Here is a 22,210-nt window from a genome sequence, read left to right on the forward strand (position 1 = left end):
CATTTTTTGTCCGTTATGGAGAGACGAGTGGGTTTCTATTAAATGGGTCTGATGCTGGTGATGGAATTCCTCCCAGATAACTTCATCTGGCTGGAAGACGCACGCTTGGTCTAACGTGTTCAACTCTTAGGATTAAGGGTGGAGACTTTCAGGTCTGGTACTTTAACCAGCCCCACCTACAACCTTCTTGCAGTCACCTCAGTGTTGGGGTCACCTTTGCTTGGTATATTTAAGGCAAGCCCCATCTGAGTACCTAGAAAGTAGGCTTTCTTCCACCTATAGCTCCCGAGTGGCAGAGTTGTTTAGTCATGCTCTAATTCACCCTCGTTCAGGGCTGACTCCACCAAAAGGCAGCGCTGACCACTTTCTTTGAAGACACAGCCAGGAAAAGAAAGTAGAGGTGTGGTACGCCCAGAACGTTTTATGAGATATGTGTGGTTAGGGAATTCTCCCTAGAGGTGGCTGACCCGGCCTTGAAACCTCTTCAACTGGAGGGCAAAACCACCCCAAAATTGCCTTTTCTTTGAGGTGGGGGGGGAGGGGAGCTGCAGCTGCTGGGGAGAGGCCTTAGTGCAGCTCTAGCTGTAGCCAGCATGCACAAAATATACCCCAAGGTGGGAAGGCTCCTCTGGAAGATGTGGGTCAGCGGCATGCCTGGCTCTCATCCCCACCACAGGCTCCCAGCCTGCTCCAGCTCTCTGCCTGCAGAAGCACAGGGCTAACACAGCAAAAAAGGTGGATGTGGGTCCGACACCATGATGGGTGCAGCAGTGCTGGAGAGATACAGCTATACAGGCTGCAGTGCTACCTGTGGGGGAGAGCAGGGCTGGAAAGGAATGGTGAGTATGCTTTAGGGAGCTGGTCAGAAGGGAGACTTACCGTCAGACTTGAAGTTAACTGGGTTAAAAAATTTTGGAATGAAAAAATGTCTGTGTTAGCTCCAGACAGAGATGAACCCTGGAATCATGGAAACCTTCTGTTTCACTGCTGGCTTTGGGAGGAAGTTTTGGCTTTCTAAGTTACAACATGACTGATACCTTCTACTTGTATTTTTGAGAATCATTTTGCTGTTGTTGTTGTACTCCTATGACTCAAATCCATTTGAATTTTTCCCTTTGAACCATGTGTTTGTATGCCCTGGCTAGCCTAGCATTGCATTTGATATTCTGGCATTGGACAGTGGAGGATAGAGAAGTGTTTTTCCACTGCTACCACAGTGCTCTTCAACTTAGCATTGCAAACTCCAACTCTTAGCATAACCCACTGTAGAATCGCAGAATCGTTTGAGTTGGAAGGGACCGTTAAAAGTCATCTCATCCAACTCCCCTGCAATGAACAGGGACACCTACAGATCCATCAGGTGCTCGGAGCCCCGTCCAGCCTGACCTTGGATATCTCCAAAGATGGGGCACTCAGCGTGCTTAGTTGTTCTGTCACTCCCCAGGAGGACCAGACACAGGGACTGTGTCACTGAGGCTGGCACTGCTGAATAGAACAATTACAAGAAGTACAAGAGACAAGGCTTACACTGACACCTCCCTCTGGCCTTCTCCCCACTGGAGCATTTCTTATGTGGTTAGGTGGGGTCTGTCCTTTGAATGATGCAGTGAGAGTGGGGAGGTGGTCTTCACCTACCAACAGACTCTTCTCACAGTCATTTTGTTTAGAGTGCTGACCTGAACAGAGGATATTTACAGCAAGCTTTGAATGAAATCTGGAAGACATCTCCCAGTCTTCCCCCGACATTGCAGGAATACAGATGTCTGATGGAAGCATCTCTTGTCTCCTGGGCAAGCACTTCTACACTGTGTAGGTAAATATTTGCTGGCCAAAGGGAGACAGGCAGAAGTGATGCTATGGTTGTAAGATTAAGCTGTGCCTGAGAGAGGATGCCAACCCTTGAGGCATGCTGTAAGAGCACGCAGCAGCTCCAGATCTGAAAATAAGGCACACAAGGGCATGCTCCTTTTATGACTCGCCACCAACCCCACGTACCCAGCCAGCATTGAACCATCAGTGTGTAAATGGTCATGTGAATTGCATGGTGATGAAAGATGGAGGCACCTCAGGAACTTCATTGAAAGTCTGCATGTTTTTCCCCCTGCCATCTGTACCAGCTCCCCAAGGCTCTGAGCTCAGTCTGCTGCTCAGTCCTTTTGTGCTGCTTTTGCAGCTGGGCAGGCCTTGAGGGGCTCTCTGGGGTGTCCACCCCATGTAAAGAGCATTTTCACCACTGGGATCTGCAGTGCTGGTACCCAGTGGCAACTCGGCCAACCCATCTCCTGATGCCCTGGATAGTACTGGGTCTGCCTTGCTTTCTGAGAAGTGTTGCCTGCAGGGCTAAAAAGGGGTAAAAAACTATTTTTGGTTGCTGCTTTCAGCTGCCCTGGCTCTAATGTGCCTGTGTAAGTGCGTAGCATTTTCATACCCGTGCTGTTTGCTTTAACATGTCAAACAGCTGATATTTTTGCAAGGCTTCCCTAGCTCCTCCCTCCCTGCTCTTTTTTTCTGTCTCTATAAAATAATGCTGCTATAATCCATTTTGACTCAGCAGGATCCCTTTCACGCTGGCTAATCCCCATATATAGGCATCAGTTCAAGGAGATGCACCAAAACGCTGCAATATTTTCCCTAACATTTTGTTTAACCAGGATGACATTATTCAGACAAATTAATTCCTCCAAGATGTAAACTTGTTCTGACTGAGTGCTGCAGCAGCTTCCCTGAGAGCAACAAACCATGATCTGACATCTTAACAGCTCTCCACATGGTCGGGGGGATCTTGCATAAAAGATCTTCAGCTGTGCATATGTGAAAGGTGCAGCTGCCCTTTCTGTAAATAGATTTCTTTTCCAGCCAGCTTTAGGTGAAAAATGTCTTTTTCTTTTTCTTTTTTTTTTTTTAAAAAGCTTTACAGGATCTAAAGCACAAGCTGTTTTGGAAAATATGAATGTTTTCATATGGCATATGAAAACAATGGGTGGAGGCTGCCCTGCTCTCTGAAATCCTTGTCAAAGACTTGAAAAATAGGGGGTCCAACTCTGTCATTCTAAACTAACGCGTTCCTACATGGGGTTCACAGAGCCCAGTTGCACATGCAGCCAGTATGTGCCACCTGTATGTGCCAAATGGCAGCTCCTGTGGGAAGGGGGGGTGGGGAGGGGGAGGAAAATGTAATGTAACCAGCCATTCATAAGGCTGTCAGAAGAAGGAATTCCTTGTGCCTCATGGGCAGAATTGGAGCATAGGTCCCAGCCTGGGTAAGTGTTGCTGCTTTTATCTTGTGCAGGGTGGATGCGGAGGAGGCAAGCTGCCTCACTGTGAGCACCAGTTCTTTGGAAGGTGTGGTCAGGCTGCTGTATTCAAGTGAGGTTTTCTGTCCATATTGATGGAATGTGCCTTCCTGGTGCTCAAGTCGTCTCCAGTACTCTGTAATGTCTGCACTCTGGGGAGCAGCTGGGAAATGACTTTTTTTCCTTCTGCTCTGTGTTCCACCTAGCCGTGAGCATTATTACATCTATTCATGTGCCCACCAGTCCTCCCTCTTGGTGCTTCCCTCAGCTCCCAGGTCTGTGATTGAGTAAGTCTTTGGCCAACCTTAAGCCTGCCAGTGCTGCTTGAGAGCTTCCTGGACAAGGAAGAAGGAGGTGGAAATGCTGGTTGACTTAAAGTAGCTGAAGCTAAGCTATTTGAATGTGATTCTGAGTCCATATCTCACAGTCCATTCTCCTACTTTGAATTCTGCTACTGTCTTATAGCATCATAGGATGGCTTAAGTTGGAAGAGACTTCAAAGATTGTCAAGCTCCAACCCCCTGCCGTGGGCTGGCTGCCTTCCACCAGATCAGGTTGCCCAGGGCACCGTCCAGCCTGGCCTTGAGCACCTCCAGGGATGGTGCATCTGCAGCCCCTCTGGGCAGCCTGTTCCTTATGTCTGATTTTTACCTAGTTTCAGTTGTTTCACAGTGCCTCAGTTTCTCCTCTGTAAGAAATGATTTGGTGTTAATGATTTATTCATTGAGGTGTGCTTGAGTTACTTCAGAGCTGATGATGGCCATGATCCTGAGGTGCTGGGAGCTTCTCCTAGCTGGACTTATGTTCTACACTTTGCTCTCCTCTAATCTAGTCAGAGTGGCTTGGGGAAACATTCTCATCTCTGGAGTGTTACTGACAGAGGGCATCTCTGGTCTCTTGGTACTCCGGTTTTAAGTACTTTTGTATGGTATCATCACCATTAACTCAAACTGAGTTACAGTTAGAGCTTATAAGTCTAACGTCTGAAAGACACTGAATAATTAAAAGGGCTTATAACACAGCAGCATACAGAAATGGAGTTGCATATGCTTGAAACTCCCTTAGACTTAGATTCATTTCAGTGGTTCCCATTCCTCTGTATCAGCTGTGACAGATGCTTCCCATCTCTCTCCCTGGGGATCTTCCTATCTTTTTCTCTCATTCTAGTTCTGTTTGAGAAAGTTCTAGCCTTGGGAATGTACTTTTCTTTTGTATTGGATAATCAGTCTCCAAGTGCTCTCAACCTTCCAGCCCTAGCATCATCTGCCTGGTGGTTTTGAGTCTTTTCTTTGTTGCAGAAGTAAGTTTGACCAGTAGCTCTGAAAATGCTGTCACTCGGGCAAGCTGACCTACGAGTTCATGAAAGTTACTGCATAATAGTAAGAAATGTACTTTTTTGATGTTTTTCAGGGGCTTTTTCAGGAGAGAACTCTTTTCCTTCCTGTTGAAGCAATTCTTAAATCTTTCTGCAAAACTTTTTATGCACTGAAGTTTTTATTTCATGTGAGAAGTAACTACCTCAATTTATACAAACCTTGAAATGCCATTAAATCATGCAGCTTTTAAATGGCTTCTGCATGTGACTCCCCACGACAGTAGCCAGGCAGCCTGGGCAGTAGCCAGGCATCTGTCCCCCAGCCATGTTTTTGGGGCCCCAGGCAGTGCTCCTACTAAAGAGCCCCTGAGAAAGAACATGACAAACAGCTTTCTAGTGCTGTGCTGCAGAGCTGATAAGCATTGAGTACTATCAGACTTATCTGTTGGTAACAACAAAGAAGGAGGGAAAAAAAACCCTGCTAATTTAAAAGAAAAAAATAGTGGGTTTGTAAGATGTCAGAATAGTGGAATAAACAGGCACGGAACGGTGAACATCTTGGACTTAGATAATGGTTTAATGCACCCAACTGTGAGGCCATCTATTCATCCAGGGGCTAAGCCATCATCTTCTAGTACACCAGCTCTATCTACAGGTGAGATTCATCCTGCAAAGTGCCTGCCTTCCTGAGGAAGGAGCAGAGCTCTCTACAGCCACCTAAGGAAGCATTCCTGATATCAACCCTTGTAAAAGGGCTGCTTGAAAAGGCTGTGAAAGAGTAAATGGAAGAATGGTTTTACATCCAAGTTCAGAATTGGGGAAAGAGAGAAGTGGAACTCCCTATCTAGTCTGCTGTCCATTCCTCCCAAGGATACGGAAAACTAGAGAAAGTGGAAGAAGGAGTCAAAGATGGGAGAAAAAAGTATTTTAAAGTGAATTCTGACTATTTAAATTTCCAAAGGCAGTGTGATGTATAAGGAGAATAAAGTACTGGCTAATAAACTTTTTATAGTGGTGAAAGGCAGAACAATGGTGGAAACAGTAGCCAACTCATAGTAGAAATGAGACCGATAGTTTTAACAGTCTGACTAATTACTAGTGGTACAATAGAGTGGTAAGTGATAAGTCTCCATCTCTTGATGTCTTTAGATAAGGTCTGGGTGCTGTCATGGAAGTCCTGATGTAGTTCAACAGCACTAACTGAATTTTTGCTGGAGTTGGACTGATGGTTCTGGTCTGTGATAAACAGGATCTCACATTAGATGATTTCTGTCAAAAAGCTCAGCTTGCTGGTGCTAAACCTGTAAAGCACTAGAAGTTCTAAGAGGACCAGTTGCCAGGGGTTCTGCACAGAAACAATGCTGTGAGGGTGCCAGGGACCTCACAAACTGTGAGTTTGGGGGTAGAAGAGGCAATGTCTTGTTTTGATTTCTTTTAGTCATCTTCTCGGAAGAGAGCAGAGAAACCCGGGCATGGTTGGAAGATGGGAAGCATGCATATTGTATGCTGGCAGAGTCCCTGTGTCCCGCGTGTGGTACTGACACGTTCCTCCTGTTAGACCTTTGCCACGGCAGGGCCAGATGTTAGTAAATCCAGCTGATACCACTGAATAATGGTGATTTATGGCCACTGGGGATTTGCCTGCCTTTGTTTGAGAAGCCCAAGAGAGATGCTTATAGAGGAGGTGCTTGGAGTGGTCAGCCATCTAGGTCAGAAGAGGTAAAGGCTGATGGTTTCATAAATAGGCTTTCTTTCTGGCCATGTTGTGGTTTGTCTTGTCCATGAGAGACTGCTTTGTTTTTATTTTTTTCTAAGATACTGAACATACACCAACTGGAGCTAGAGGCATAAAACATCTTTAAGACAAGACTGCTCAAATTAACCATCCTAAAATGTAGAACACCCCATCCCTGAGGACACTTTGCTTTGTGTGACTGTGAGTGATTGGTAGTTAAAATGGAAGTTGTATCCAACGTGAATTACTTCACACATTAAGGCCTTGAAAAGATCCGCTCTACACTCAGCTGTAATCCTAGGGATGCCAGACAAACAGTGGAGTTCAAAGTGCATGGAAGCAGGAGAATTAAATTGGAAAGACAGGTCTTTGGTATCCAGGCAGTATTTTCTCAACAGCACATCTCAAAGCGATTTCCAAAGCTTGGTAAGAACAAGGATATGTGGGGTCAGATGAACCCTGGAGTGAGTGCCTGGTTTTCAGTCACGCATTCCAGATCTTAGCTCAAATATTTTTGTGTTGGGTTTCTTTCAGAAGAGTACAGAGAGACCCTGGAGCCAGAAATACTGTATAAAACACGCAGGATAATTAGCAACCTCCTGGAAACATGTGCAACTTTAATAAAATCTAAACTCCAGTTCCTTCCCACAGGTGGAGTCCAGCAGTACTGTAGGCAATATGTACAATTAAGCTATTTTTATTCTTCTTCATCTAAAATGTGAGTGTTAAAACATAAGTAGGGAAAGGAAATGGAAAGCATAAACCTGCCTGCATGCCACGCTCATCTGAGCTCACAGCATTAGCTCTGTGAAAAGCCTGGAACAGTCCTAAGCAGTGTACTCAACCAAGGATTTTGCTAAGAGGAATGTCTTCACCTACAAACTGGGCTTCTTAAAAAAAAACCCTATGACTTTGCAGCTTGAGAAGATATTGACTTTCCCTGCCAACCACAAAGGGGAATAAATGACTCTGGGAGGGCTCAAGTAATTATACAAAGTGCCTGGATCAACTTTTCCGTGGGGATCCTGTAGCTACTGGTCTGATGGCTTAATAATGTGCTTCTGAAATGGCTGCTTTCCACTGCTGTTTCTCTCTGGGGCCAGATTTCCAGCAAGACTCCTTAGCTGCCCTTGCAGAGCTGGCAGGAAGATGCTTGCTGGACTGATGTTGCATATGAGGAAGCCAACGTGAAGTTTTCCATAGGAAAGCTTACAGGTAGGGCAGAATTGGGCTAAGCTGCCCTAACAGCAAACCCGGAAAAAGTGGATGGCTCGTAAAGTCTTGGATCATTTCCTAGCTCTCTCCCTTCATCAGCACTCCTAGCCCTTCTGTCCTTTTCACTCATCTCTTTGGAAGATGCATGGTAGTGCAGGCAGGGAGGGATCTTTTTGCCCAGTAAGGTTAGTGTGGTACCAACAACAAAATGTTTATTTCATTAGGAGATCACCAGCGCTCATTTGTTTTGCTTGTGTGGGCTGGTAACTGGGTTGCTCAGATACATGAGCTATGTGTTACTGCCATCCTGTCTTGCACATGGACCTGATCCACACAACATGGTGAAGAATGGCCCCTTCTATTGTTCCTAGCAGATCCATTAAACCATCAGCAATGGAAAGATACGGCCCATACAGATGCTTGGCAGAAGTCAAGGAGCAGATTGTTTTGGGTGTTCAGAAGTTCTTGCAGGGAAAAAAAGCAATATCTGGCCTTCTGAAAGGAAAGTTGGAAGTAACATAATTTAGGATGGAAACGAGCAATTCAGCAGTTAATAAGAAACAACTACTGGTGCAGGTGACTGTGGAAGATCTCAGACCTTTAAAACAATGTATGAAGTACCAGAGCACTTTATTTTCCACTGTTGTGGAAAGAATATCCCCATAACAGAACAGAATGGTTACAGAACAGGATGATCCCAGAATAATATTATTTTTCCCCCTATGTTCCATAGGCACTGTGATTGTAGCACAAAAGTCCTTACGCTGAGAAGATGCTATTGACTGGAGAATGGGCACATTATATAATATTTATTATACATTTGGTGTGTTTATATGAATGTACATTCCTTATGTAAGTGTGTCACTAGGAAAACAGTGAGGCTGAACGAGTTGGTTTCTTCTGTTGCTGTGTTTTGCTTGTTGATGCTCGAGCACTGTCACAAGACTGGAGTTTGTGTTACTGCTGCCTGTGCCCAAGTGAATCTCTTCTTTTCAAAAGCTTCATTCACCTTTGGGGTTTACTGCATTTTCTCAACTGTTGTTTCTTTTCTTAATGTAATACTTGGCTGAAAGCCTTTCATGGTGTTGCTTTCACAAACTAAAGAGAAATCTGGTTAGTATCTATTAGGAGCTGACAGTTAGCTGACTGGCACAGTGTTCAGTGGCTGTGCTTTTCAACTTTAAATAATACACAGGGCAGCCTCCTCAAGTGATGTAAAAGACCTGGTAAAGAAATGCCAGCTGTCAGCTTGATTTTCAGTCTGCTTTGCTCTGACATAAACCTTACCGACAGCTCAGACCAATGTCCTTCATATTCCAAATTAATCCAGAATTTCTTGTGGTGATGAAAGGGAAAGAAATGACTTTAGAGCGAACATCCTTGACTAACCCTGCTGACACCAGAGAATTACCACCTACTCAGACGTGTCCATCTGCTCTCGATGGCAAATCACAGAGCCCGTTTTTATTTGCATTCCGACGGTTTTGCCATCCAGGGTTTGTGTCCAAGTCTCCATGTTGTCTGTCCAAAAAAAGGCAGCAGCTTTTTTTTTTTTTTTTTTTCCACAAGAAACCTTAATTTTTTCCAGTTAGAGAGTAAAAGAACAGTACCAAGAGGACAGATAAACTAGGTTAGCAATTGTGCTACAAGAAAGTTTCTGCCCAGCAGTGCCACCCCCATATCTTGAACAGAGGAGTACCCAAAGCCTCCAACTTACTTTTCACATGTCATTCCAGAGATGATGCAGAGGATCTGCCCTGTAGTGAAGGTATCAGTTTGAAGGTTGGAAGGAATTATTCATCACCCTTTTTCTCCCAATCCTGTGTCTAGTTGTTTGTCAGTGCTGGCCACAGCAGTTAAGTAATGGCAGAAATGGGCTGGAGTTGCAGAGGAGCTGATGTCTTTATCTCTGTATCTTTCTCTGATTGAGAACATTTTGTAATGGGGAGGAAGGAGGGAATGGATGAATAAACATCAGTCTCCAGCTAGAAGCCAGGCAGACTTTCACTTTTCTCACATCTCACTGTAGACTTCTGTTGGAAGTTCTCTTTTGTGTTTCATCCCTTGTCTGGATTCTACTTATATAGTTGTCTCCATTTCCCTTTTTGTATCCCTTCCTCCTCTATTTCTCTTATCTCAGCAGGCAGCTCAAACTTGCTTCTCCAGACCAGGAACTGAAGCAAGCATCCAGGTCACCCGAATGAAGAGAATTAGGGATGTCATTACATCTAAAAATAATCCCAGTACCTGCTAGGGAATATATTTGACCCTGGACTTACTCAGCACCTGTATTTATTTCTAATTAGAGTCTGACTCTAGACAGAAGAATGGGTGTCGCTCCAGGGGAGAGGACAGTTCAAGCCTGTGAAGAAAACCTGGCCAAAAAAAGGTTCCTGGTCCCCTTAGCACATGGGGGAGAGAATGCAGGCACTCAGTTCACAGTCCGAAGAGTTTCTTCTTGTTCTCATCCTCGGCAGTGTACAATGCTAGTTGCCAGTGATCCCTGCCCAGTGTTCTGCCAAAGTCTTTAAAATATGCATTTCACTGACAGTTTCTTTAGGAATTAAGTAACTACCTTTTCCTTCTCTTCAGACCTCAGAGGACCTTCTAAAGTTTCAGCCCTTGCCTTCCAGGCACGAGTAAGTCTCCCATTGCCCTACAGGCTCCAGCATGTTCTCTCTTCGCATCAGGGACTTAAATGCATTTGGCTGCTCTTTAAGAAACCCATTAGGGATTTGGGAGAATCATATTCCCTGTGTTAGACCAGGTAGCTGCAGCATCCAAGTGCATAGAGAGTTCTGTTGGTTCTTTTCCCAAGCTTTATATTGAATTATGTTATCTATTAAAAGCAGCTATTTTTATGCTGAACTGTTGCCGTGACCTGTATTTCACAACTCACATGTATGCGCTGAAAAAAATATCTTGCACTCAGAAAGCGTTTCATTGAAAGTTCTCTGCAATTTTGTGCAAATCTCATTACCTTTTGGCTTATTTTTAGGTTGGCTGGGTTTAGAGACTTGTTTACTTCTTGGTAGTTCTAAGTGCCAGCTTTAGAATTCATAATAGTGACAGTACTTCTGTCAGAGCATCACAAGCTTTCCAGTGTCAGACTAAGCCCGCTCCGCAGATTATGTGAGGTGTAAGGATGGAAAATAATGAGATGAAGCAATCACTGGTGAACCCAAGGACAGAAGCCAGCCATCCTTACTTCCCACTGCTCTTCTCATGATGCTAGAAAACATGACTTCATGACTGAGGGAAGAGGAGGAGCACAAGAAGGTTTGCATTCTCTTTGTGGAAGTAGCTTGAAATGGATATTCAGCTGAAACGTTGACCTTTTGGTAGTTATTACAAGCCCCTTAGACTTGCTCTTCTTTATGACTTGAAGTAAGCAGGAGAAAATGGATTGTCTGCCTTTCTTTGTAGCTGAAGAAGGTGACTTTTTTTAGAATCATAGAAAGGAATCATAGAATGGCTTGAGTTGGAAAGGACCTTAATGATCATTGAGCTCCAACCCCTGCCGTGGGCTTGGCTGCCTTCCACCAGATCAAGCTGCCCAGTGCCCAACCAACGTGGCCTCAGGCACCTCCAGGGATGGGGCAGGAGGAGTGAAGAGGATTCTGCCTTTTTTTTTCTTGTCTTAATTTATGATTTTTAACTACTTTAGAAATACCCAGCCTGTCCAGCAGTACTCCTCTTTTTCTCTTGGTTATATGGTGTTTTTTTTTGTTTTGTTTTGTGTTTTTTTTTTTCCCAGGATATCTCTTCTGGAGAGCAGGGGAGGCATAAAATGCCAGCTTTAAGTAGGCTGTAGTTAAAAGGCTGATGGTGTTCAATCTATAACCGAAAAACAGCTAATCTTTGCTGGATGATTGCTTACTGAGAGAAACAGGTTCAACTAAAATTTGATTTCTATGTTAACAAGATTCTGTTTTCTTGATGGCTTTTATGTCACAAATTCAGTCCTTCAGGAAAAGCGTGGCAGGCAAGAACTCATTTCTAATGTAAAAATATCAAGAACGAGGAGAGTGAGGGGAGCTATAAATAACCACCAAAATGTCACAGAGTCAGTCATTTTTTCCTCTGCAAGTCAGCTTTAGCAGTTAAGGTCAAGATAACATTTCCATGTCAATGGTCAGTTACATCAAAATTCTAAAACAGGAAGATTGAATGGAATTTTGAATTTTTTTTGTATTCCACCCAGATTTGACCAATTTATAGTCTCTTCAGTCTGCCAGCTATGAGTTCCAGTGTTATTTTGGTTAAGCTCTTTGCCAGAGTGGCAAGCTTGGATTGGAGAGTCAGGTTTATTAAAGGCTATGAAATTAAATTCTCTACCAAAAAAAAAAAAAAGGAAGAAGAAAAGAGCCCATTTCTTGCTGATAGCAACCTCTTTGTATTTCCTTTGATGCGGTTCAGTTTGTCTTGGATTTTGGCCTAACGATTTGCTACACTGTTTTTTGTTTTGTTTTGTTTTCACAAAGTTCTAATCAGTTTAAACTGCAAGTGGTTTGAAATGCCTCTCTAACAGCTTCCTCAGCGCTGCTAATTAAGCTTTAAATCTCTGTGTTGTCCACAATTGTATCTAAACAAGGAGCAGAGTGTATCTGCTCACTGTTTGCCACATCTCCCAGCTGCATGCAATTCTGTTGCCTGCACAGAAAGCAATCACAATGGGACAGATCCTTCAGTCCTTATTTAGGCAGAACTCCCAGGGTGGCAAACAAGGTCACACACATCATGTTGTGAGGGAATAGATGGGTTTGATGGTGAGAACATGGGAGGCAAGCAGCGTAACATCTGTAGTGCAAAGTCTGTAAGCGCTTGGGCGTAGGGAACAGCTTTGCTTTATCCCTTGGAGCACTTTGTACAATGGAGTCCTGTACTGCGATTATGGCTTGTAGGTGCTGTCACCTGACATGTTGTTAATAATAGGTAAAAGTGCACGCTGTCAAAATGTGCAATGTGTTTTTCCTGTCCCTGAGGAGCAGAGCTAATAGAGTGGTACCATTTTTTACAGTAGAGTGAACCTTGGGTAGCTTCAAAAAGAATTCCAGTGGATTCTCAAACTAGCTGCAGACAGACTTTGAAATGGGCAAAGCCAGCAGATGATTCATCTCTAGGTTGTGACCCTGGTGGTCTGAAGCCATCCTAATCCCCCAAGGCATTGCTGCTGCTGCTGCCGCCAAGTCCAGGGATTTCGGTGGCAGCTCTGTGCCAGTTCTCCTGAGCTGCTGAATCTTTGAATAAACTGTTTACCTCTGGCATTCTGGGAGGGATTGTGAGGGATTTCCTTCAAATTAGAAATCTTTGAAAATCAGCATCTTTCTCCAGGCATTGTGTTATGCAGCAGGTTGTAACAAGGGCCAGAGGTCTGGTCGTAAGCTGGGGATCTCCTTGGACTGAAGAAATGTGAGATGGTGACAACCTTATCAGATCATCCCTCCCTGCCAAGGAGACTCACCTTCAGTTGCCTCACTGCTCATCTCTCCAGGACCCCAAAAGCCCACTCCAGCACACTGGTTGGTGTACACTGAACCTGGTGCAGTCCTGGTGTAACCTGAGTACCTATATGTGATCATAGTTAACGTGATCCACTGCTCTGGTTTTATGAAGAATGTGTGTATCCTCGTTTTTGATGTGAGAAGGTTTGGAAACATGGCTTCACCAGATGGAAAATTACTGAAGGGACAAGAGCTGATTAACCAGGATATGTAACAAAATCCTTGTTGTTAAGGTTGCTTTCAAGTGCTTGGAAGCATCTTGCCTCTGACAGCTACTTGGTTGAAAAGGCAGTAGAAAAATCAGGCATTTTATCTTCCAGCCCACCAGTTTAGAGTAGGAGTTCCTAATTTGTTATGTTTATAAATGCTGCCATTTTAAAGTGACAAAGATCTCAATGTTGTCAAGGCAAGGAATGTAGAGAAGATGAGTAGCTTTGAGCGCCAGAAAGTTGTTAAGTAATTTCCAACATGAGGCTTCTTGTGGATTTTTAGCTGGAAGGAGTCAGTGTGGCTGTGGTTGGACATCGAGCCTAATGCAGAGCAGATCAGTTAACCCCGGTGTTCCTTCATCAGACTCGATTTGTTGCTATTGGAAATGGCTGCGGGACTTCTGTAAAACAGTGTTGAACAACAGACAGATCAGCCTGTCCGTGGCTGAGCTGTTTGAGATCTATCTCACCCCAGTTAGTGTGGCCAGCCTGTGAGCCCGCTGCATCCAGCAGCTGCCTTTCCTAGGTCTCCTCTCCACCCTTGGGTTTGCTCAGATGGTGACAAATCTATCCACCAACCTATGTTTGGTAAGACAGTTTTCTTCAAGAGCAAATGAAGGTCCTTCTTCCACCAATTGTAGAGCATATTTTGACATCTGCTAATCTGTTGCGGAGCTCTTCTTAAACCCTGTTCCATTTTCATCGTGGCCTTGATATTATTACACATTTGTGGAGTTGATTGCTTCTTGTTGTCGTTTTTACTAATAATGCAAGCCATAAAAACACATCTAGTGTTATTCTAACAGTTGCAGGGCAAGGAGAAGGGACTCCTTCACCCTGTATGCTGAGAGAACTCTGTGCCAGATTCACCTCCAATTGCTCTGTGTCCAAAAACACAGAGCTGAATTGGGTTGATCCTGACAAGAAAAGCAGATTCCAGGAAAGGGGGAAGCGTGCCAGCCGTGGTATTGCTACTGTGCTGGGAAAGCCACTGAAAACTGAGCCGAATGGAAGAACTATTTGAAAGCCACTGAAAACAGCAGCCTGCAGGGCCTGAGTCTACACTGTGTAGTTGTTGGTAGCTGTGTGCTGGGCTCAGACCCACATCATACTGGTAGTGTTACAGGGTTGCCAATGTAATTTATTCCAGCATCTTCCCTCCCCTCTCCCAGCAAAACAAACTATACTACCTAAAGAGTACCCTCACTGCTCACCACTTTGGCTGAATTAGGGGCTTTTTTTCAGGGTATTTCTGGTTCTTTGCTGCCCCCCCCCCCCCCCCTCCACTGATGCAGTTCTGGGCAATGTGGCCCAAATATCAGATTCAGTCAAGATGCTTCCAGGGCTTCTGCCTGCAGCACCTACAGCTCTGAGAGCTGGGGAAGGTCAGGAGAGCTCAGGTACTGCTTGTCGTGTATCCAGCTGGTAAGGTAAGGGGAAAAGTTAACCCAGGTGTTCTCAAATGTGGAGGAGGGAACTTCATGCCAGCCGTTAGGGAATTAATTTTGTTTATTTATACCAAAGATCTACCCATTTTTGGAAAAAGATGGGCAGATAATCACTGGGGAATGGCTGGGACCTCTGGGAAGAGAAATGGGGGCCTTGGTTTTGAATGTTTGTTTTCTAGAAAAAAAAAATGGGGGGAAAAAAAAAAAAAAGGTCTTGAAAGTGTTGAAATGGCATCTTGACACTTAACCCCTCTGCCGATGTCTGCTTTATATATAACTTATAATCCAGCTCTATAGTTGCAGACTCAAAACCTAAATGAAACCATTTGAAGTGCAGTGTTTCAACTGACCTGATCTAATTTGGGGTTTATACGTTCAGCAGACGTTTTGAGATTAAAGTGTTCTGTCTTCACTTAACCGTCTTCGTTTAAGTATGGAAATATTTTCAAGCCTCAGAATTCATCCCACGATGGGGAAAATGTCTCCCGCTCCTCTCTCCTCACAGTTGGAGGAAATGAAGGATGGAGTCACAAGATTTAAAGCAATTCTCTTACCACACTTTACTAAGTTACAGTTCAACTACAGCAGTTGACCGTGTGCCTGTTTTTAGCTCAACAGTCACTTTTGGTTCCCGCAGCCAATACCATCTCCTCTGTGCAATCCCTCCAAAAATGTTTCTTCTGTAGTGCTCACAAAGCGAGTTCATGTCCCTGTGCATGAGTTGCCAATATAATTTATTCCAGCAACTTACCTCCCTTTTCCCAGCAAAACAGGCTAGCCCATCCTCATGTCTTTGTGTGTGAGCTCTGCTCTGTCTGCTGCTCACGGTGCAGGAGAGGTTATGTTCATTAGCGCTCCAGATGAATTGCCAGTACATCAGAAGCAATGAGTAATCTCTGTGTTTTTTCTTCTGTATTCATTGCTAGGTCATTGTGGGAGGGTCCTTCTGCTGCACCATATTGTGAGTTACTGCTGTCACCCAGCATTTGGTCCTGGGGGTTATTACCTAGAGCATTAGGAAAGCAGGATGCTCTGCACGCTGCCTGCCTGTCACCACAGCTCAGTTCCTGAAGCTGTTTGCCAGCTCTCCATCTGGGATGTTAAGTTTTCAAGAGGGGATTCAGCCGCTTCCCACTTTCAGTCTCTGATGGCTTTTGCACCCCAGAAGTGTTTCCCAGCAGACTGAAATCTCACTTTGTTTCCCACGTTTAAACCCACCATCTGCAGAGCAACTCCCTTTGGTGTCTGCTATTTCAGAGAGGCCAAGTGTTGCTGTAGGGAGTCTCTTCAACAATTTCCTCACCACTTAATGTCAAATATATGTTCACTCTGTTGTTGATAGGGCTGCATTTAAGTCTGCAAGTTTTTACCCACAAGCTGCTCATGGGCGTCTTCCTCAGTTGTTCTTTGCCTGTGTTTTAGTGTATCTTTGCTTGGATTCATTTCTCTTTACAGATACATTAGGGTGCATTCAGATTGGATATTAGGAAAAGTTTATTCGCAGAAAGAGTGTTGATGCACTGGCACAGGCTGCCTAGGGAGGTGGGGGAGTCACTGTCCCTGTTCAAGAACCGTGGAGATGTGGCGCTGAGGGATGTGGTGAGTGGGCATGGTGGGATGAATTGGGGTTGGAGTTGTTGACCTTAGAGGTCTCCTTCACCCATTATAACTCCATGATTCATTATTCTCCCCAGGTGACATCTTTGCTGTGGATGTTGTGCTCACAAGAGGCCTAGACCCACACTCAGTCTTTAATATGGGACCAGCTTTCCACTTTGAAATGCATTATTTCAATTGTTCTTTTCCAGCGTCCAGAAATTAGATTTGGAGACTGGAGTGTCTCAATAAGGAAGGCTACTGCCTGCCTCTTAGCCAAAACATTGGGAAAATGTGGTAAACTTCCGCCTCAGCCCATCCTGGACTTGTGGGCTGTACTCTTATGACATGAATTGACCACAGTGCCTAGGACTGGTGTTCCATAGCTGGTTCTTACCTTTCTTCTCTATGCCTTACTATGCTGTTCTGTGTAAGCTCATCAGATGCACCCTGGGGCTGATAGTGGCAGCTCAGGAGAAAAGGTAAAAATCAGTGCCGTCGTTTTATTTCTCTTCATCTTTTTTGGCTTTGTGAAGGCCTGAAACTTCCAGGAGGTGCTAGGAGAGTTAGCTAAACTGTGAAAGAGAGCAAAATCGAGAAACAAAATCCTAGAGCGATGGCATTCTCATCATGTGCAGAAATACCTTTGTGCAGGTTGTTAGCTGCTGGGGCTGCATTTAGGCATGTGGGATAACCTGATTACAGAATCAGAGAAAACCCTGTTAGCTCCGCAGGCCAAATCCTGCCTTACAGCAACCTGATGTCAAATGGGTGTGAGTTGAGGAAGCTTTCCCTTTGGCATCGTGTGGTAACACCTTGAAGAGAAGGGTTTGAGCCAAGGATATAGCAGGGAATGAGGCTTAAGCAAATACACTCCCAGACAGGGAGTGAACCGGAGTCTGAATCTAATGACTTTGTTTTTCCTCACTGGTACAGACTTGGAAGGATGAAAAGAATTAATTTCTCAGGTCTGATTTTTGGATTGTACAGAAGGTTTAATCAAGAGTTGGTTAATTTAAACCGCTTGACATGCTGTGAAAATGTCAAATGGTGCAACTGAGCAGCGATTTGGGAGCAAAGACTTGTGTTTTCTGAAGGCATAACCCAGAAACATGATTACCTGCTGTTATGGTCACTGCAAAACTCCCACCAAAGCCAGCATCACACGAGATGTCAGACAAGATGGCTGGGATGATCCCTTGCAGCCTGAACTCTGTCTGAGATATGTGAGTAGGAGTTGCACTGGATCTGTAGTGAGAGCATTTCCAGGCCATGCTGCTTGGGGATGGATCGCAGCTGCTGGTTTCTGCTCTGCTCATGGTACCAGGATGGTTGTGCTCAGCTTTGCTGTCAGCAGAGCAGCTCTCCATATGCAAGTAAGCTGTGAAATTCCTGGTTGTGTTGTGGGTGCTTAGTGTTTATTGGAATTCAGAAGACTATTAGGCAAGTTCATGGGGGGAGCATCCACTCTAGACTATTAAGCAGAGAGGTCGAGCTGCGGATCAGGAAGCCCTAAGCCAGAAATTGCTGGAGGCTGGGAGCATGTCCTGAGAAACTGTTTTGCTTTGTTTGTCCCGTTCTCATTTACCCTTAGCCTCTGTTGTTGACAGCTCTTGGAAACAAAGCAAGCAATGACTTGGTGAGGCAAATGCTCCATACCTGCAAGTTGTCATAGATGATGCTTTGTGAGTGATGCAGTCTGCATCTGCAGGTATTCAGCACTCCTTCCATGGTGGTAAGAGAAAGCAGCAGGGATATGGACTGAGATGATGTGATCTGCGTATGCAAAGCAAAATGGTATATTTGCCAGGTTATTCCTCCAAGTGCAAAATTATTGACCTTGCTTTTTCTGGCATACCAGCTACTGTTACAACGATGATGATGGTGACAGCAACCGGACAGAAAGGCCAGCAATTATTCTTTCCTGCCCACTATTACAAATCATAAAGCAAAATCCAGGCTGAAACCAGTGCTAGTCTGGCTGCGTTCTCTTTACAAATGTAAATGTTAGGCGGTTCTCATATGGGTTTCAATTCAGGACTTTTCGTATCAAGCTTTCCAGAACCAACCTTTTTGATCTTCTGATATGAAGCTGTGTGTATATGTTTGTATCTTACCAGTGATTTGCAGCCCAGAGATAACATCCAATACATATGTGTGAGTGTAGAAGTAACCTTTCTGAGGGTGATTCATCTCCTGACAGTACATTTTGGCTGTACATGTAAGAACTGGATATTGCCCCTGAGAATATTGGCTCGAAGAAGCAATGGCAGTGTGGTCAGTCAAAGTGCTATTTTCCCTTGGAGTTTTGTTGCATGAGGAAAAAGAAGAACTTCAGCCTTCCTTTGTTTGTCAACATGATCTGCCTTTCAGCAGCTTTTTCTGTTTCTGTCCCATTAAATGTGTTCTTTTTTTCCTGTCCTCATATCTGTGTATCTCAGCCAAAATCAGTACTATAACCATAGGTATTCTGCCTTATCCAAGATTCAAACATTAACTGATAACATTTGATATCTTCAGGTGCATCAAGCAAGGATAGTGAGTGAAATTCATTCTTCTAAGCTCCACTGAAATGACCCAAATCATCGTCATAGATTTATTGGTAGTGTTTTGCACCTTTGATTCATAGCACATGTGTTTTGGGTGCTTGGTTTGAAATGGCAACTTGCACAGCTGGGGTCAGAAGTGTCTCTTGCACAGCTGTTTGGAGCAAAACTACTCTGGTGCTTCTATAACCGACTACAGGGATGAGTGAGAGTTGAAATGAGACAAATTGCTCAGTGTAGCCCACTTGAAGGGTGTTTTATTGGCTCCAGTGCTTCAGGAGCAGGCTGGCACACCTACGAGGTTGGCATACCTGTAAGGCCAGGAGGATGGCTTTGGAAATAGCATTTTAGTCATCATCTCAGACATTGGGAGATAGAGATAAATGGATAAATGATCATATGAAGTCATCCTGAACTCGTGCCCATGCAATGCTGTTGTTCCTGGCACTGTCTTGTTTACTCCTAGAATTTGACAGAAGTTTTCCTGGTAGGAGAGGAAGATTAAGGCTTACTTACCAGACAGATAAGGATTTCTTAGGGTGGAGTAGTTAGGGTGTCTCTGTAGAGCCCCAGGAGCATGAGCTCTAGCTTTGCACTGTGCTTCATGGAGGTTTTGTCTGATAACTCAGCTGCAAAAAGTAATTCAGACTGGGCAGTATGGAGGCAAACATGCAGAAACTCCAGCTGCACAACTTTCTCATGTGTTCTTGGCTAGAGAACTTCAGTATCTCAGATACATCCACCTGTTAGGTCATCCCTGATCATTTCTCAGAGCTGTTGAGTGAAGGCTGTGATTTTTCTCCCAGGGATTACACAGCTTTGCATTTTCACGTAATACTAAAGACCTGATCCAGGCCCCATGCTGTTAACATGCTCTTTGTTGATTGTATTGCAGTTATCTAGAAGAAATGAAAGCACCTAAAGCTGCTGAGTAGCAGTAGCCTCCAGCCCAGCTGACCTTTATAAACATCCTGCTGAGATGGAGCTCACGCCTGCTTGTGTTTGTTTTGTTTGCAGAAAACACTGGAGCAATGCAGTGTATGCGCAAAGCCCATCATGGAAAGGATCCTCCGAGCCACCGGGAAGGCCTACCATCCCCACTGCTTCACCTGTGTCATGTGCCATCGCAGCCTGGATGGGATTCCCTTCACTGTGGATGCTGGTGGGAACATCCACTGCATCGAGGATTTCCATAAGTACGACCCAAGCTGCTCTCACTTGCTTTGTTTCTTGTCTGTCTCTCTTGTCCCTAAAAATATTCCTTATTCTCTCTGACTGTCCAGAAAGGTATGAACCCTCTGCCACTTCCTCTGAAGACACTACGAAGTAGTTAGAGCTTTACTTCCATCAGGCATAGTGTGGCATACAAGATTAACTGGTTAGTGGCTGGTAATGCTTGATCTTTGTCTTGTGTAGATCCGAATTTATGGGTAACCTCTGTGCTCATCTATTTAAAATGCTCTGCAATCCCCCCTGCCTTCCCTGAGCTCAGCATGTGCACGTTTCTCCTTGGCTGTACCTGTGCTTCCACATCAGTGTCTCTCCCTTTCTTCCACCTGAGCAATTAAGAGAGGTCCTGTGCTGTTGCGCCCAGCAGGTGTTTGCTTACCATCTAGAGGGATCTAGGTGGCCACAGGACACTCATAGTTTCTCTTGTTTCTGGTTGCTAATTAGCTTTTAAAAGCTGCTAAAAATACAGCCCTGCTAATAATTTATGGTGAAACTGCCATTTAAAGCAAGTTGAAAGATACAGTTGCAAGGCAGTTCTGTTGCTGCCATGCTACCACCCCCATCATCACATTTAAGGAAGACATGTAGATATAATCAGAGCACAAATGTTTCCACTGTATGGAAAAGACAGACACGTTACACCCCTCAATTAAAAGAGGAAATCAATACTGACAAATGTGAGTTTACATCTCAACCATTTATCTCTTAATTTCTAAGAGGGTAGACTTAATTTGAGCCTCGTGACATCAGTGTGTGGGCCTGAAAGCTCAGAGAAGCAGACTGACTTGACAGAATGGAAAGCAGCCACAGTCAACTTGCATGCTAAAATCCAATATAAGGACATTCCCTGTAGCTCAGATAAGTTGGGTTAATTGACAGGTGCTGAGGCGGCTGTGTGCTGTCTTGCTTTTCTGTGCCAGCAGTCATGTGTAACATAAAATTTGGTCCTGAACAGAGGCCCAATGTGAGGCTAAAGCATCAGTCATGCTCCTGAAAGATTTCCTTCCAACCCACTTATGATTTGGAGACTGCTTCTTCCACAAGTCCTGGAGCCTTCAGGAGAAAGAGTGGGAGCAAGAGCTGCTGTCCCATCCTGAAGTCCTTTGACTGTGAATAAATCTGGATCTTACAGCCCTGAGAGCAGGAAGCAGGAGGCTGTCAGTCCAGGCAAAGGACATGAAATTGCTGAGTGAAAGATTGAGGGGGGAAGATAATGGGAGCAGCAGAAGAGCTAATGGAACGTTCAAAACGTCTTAAGGCTTCCACGTATTTAGCAGCACTTTGGCCAGTCCCGTTTTAAGTGGTCAGTGATGCCCTCCTCCTGGTCTGGAAGTTGAGTGCTCGACATCTTGTGCATTGTTTTGATAACAGCACTGTGCCTGAGGTCCACACTGTCTCTTAGCTACCTCTTTAGCTTGGGGCCCGCAGAAGCGCATCCACATCCCTTGAAATCTGCAAGAGTCATTTCTGGGTCGCTGGACTTAATATTTGGCTTATAATGAATTCCCCACAGCAGCCTGGACAGAGAAATGGTGAAGTATTTTTAAACACCACAGTTGAGCTAAATGGCACAAGGAAGCGCCTGCATGAAGCAGCATATAATTAACTGCCATTACAGCTCCGGTCACATCATGATCCATGTAAGTTATTTTTCAGAGCGCTCACTATAGCCACTGTTTAATTCATTTTTTTGTTAGATCGCAGCTACACAGGCATCTTTCATCTGCTGCCAGAGAAATTAATATTTTTCTTTATTCCTAATACAGATAGATTTTAATTTTTTTTCTAAGCTAGTTAATTCTGGGGTGGTTTCTGTCACAGACTGGGTGGCAGAGTCAATCTTTCCTAGGCATTGCATAGGAGAACGGTCTTTGATCTCCTTGTGTTCTGATGTTTGCCATGAGCATTTGCCCTCTGTCACTGCGTAGCCCGTGACCCCAGCTCTCATTAAACAGCAGCAGATTCTGTAGGTATAAGTTTCTATTTTTTTGTGAGGAGAAACTGCTGCCAGGGAATTGGTACCCATAGGTTTTGAACCAAAACAGCGAATAATGACTCGTCACAGGCTAAATGTTCCCATGGATGCCCACTTGCCTGGGAGCAGAGATCACCACTTCTC

General features: G+C 44.5%; 1 protein-coding gene across 3 annotated transcripts in view; it reads left to right on the top strand.

Moving 5' to 3' along the window:
* LOC122183869 (LIM domain containing preferred translocation partner in lipoma) overlaps positions 1–22,210 on the top strand; it is a 303,475-nt gene that overhangs the window by 273,686 nt on the left and 7,579 nt on the right. For all 3 annotated transcript variants that reach the window (XM_042878277.1, XM_042878278.1, XM_042878280.1), the window contains one exon: positions 19,879–20,057. In XM_042878277.1, the coding sequence (XP_042734211.1) occupies positions 19,879–20,057 (179 nt within the window). The remainder of the gene's footprint in view (positions 1–19,878; positions 20,058–22,210) is intronic.

The sequence above is a fragment of the Lagopus leucura genome, unplaced genomic scaffold (genome assembly GCF_019238085.1).
Source record: "Lagopus leucura isolate 7727_CA_CO unplaced genomic scaffold, USGS_WTPT01 Super-Scaffold_100021, whole genome shotgun sequence".
Taxonomy (NCBI): Eukaryota; Metazoa; Chordata; class Aves; order Galliformes; family Phasianidae; genus Lagopus; species Lagopus leucura.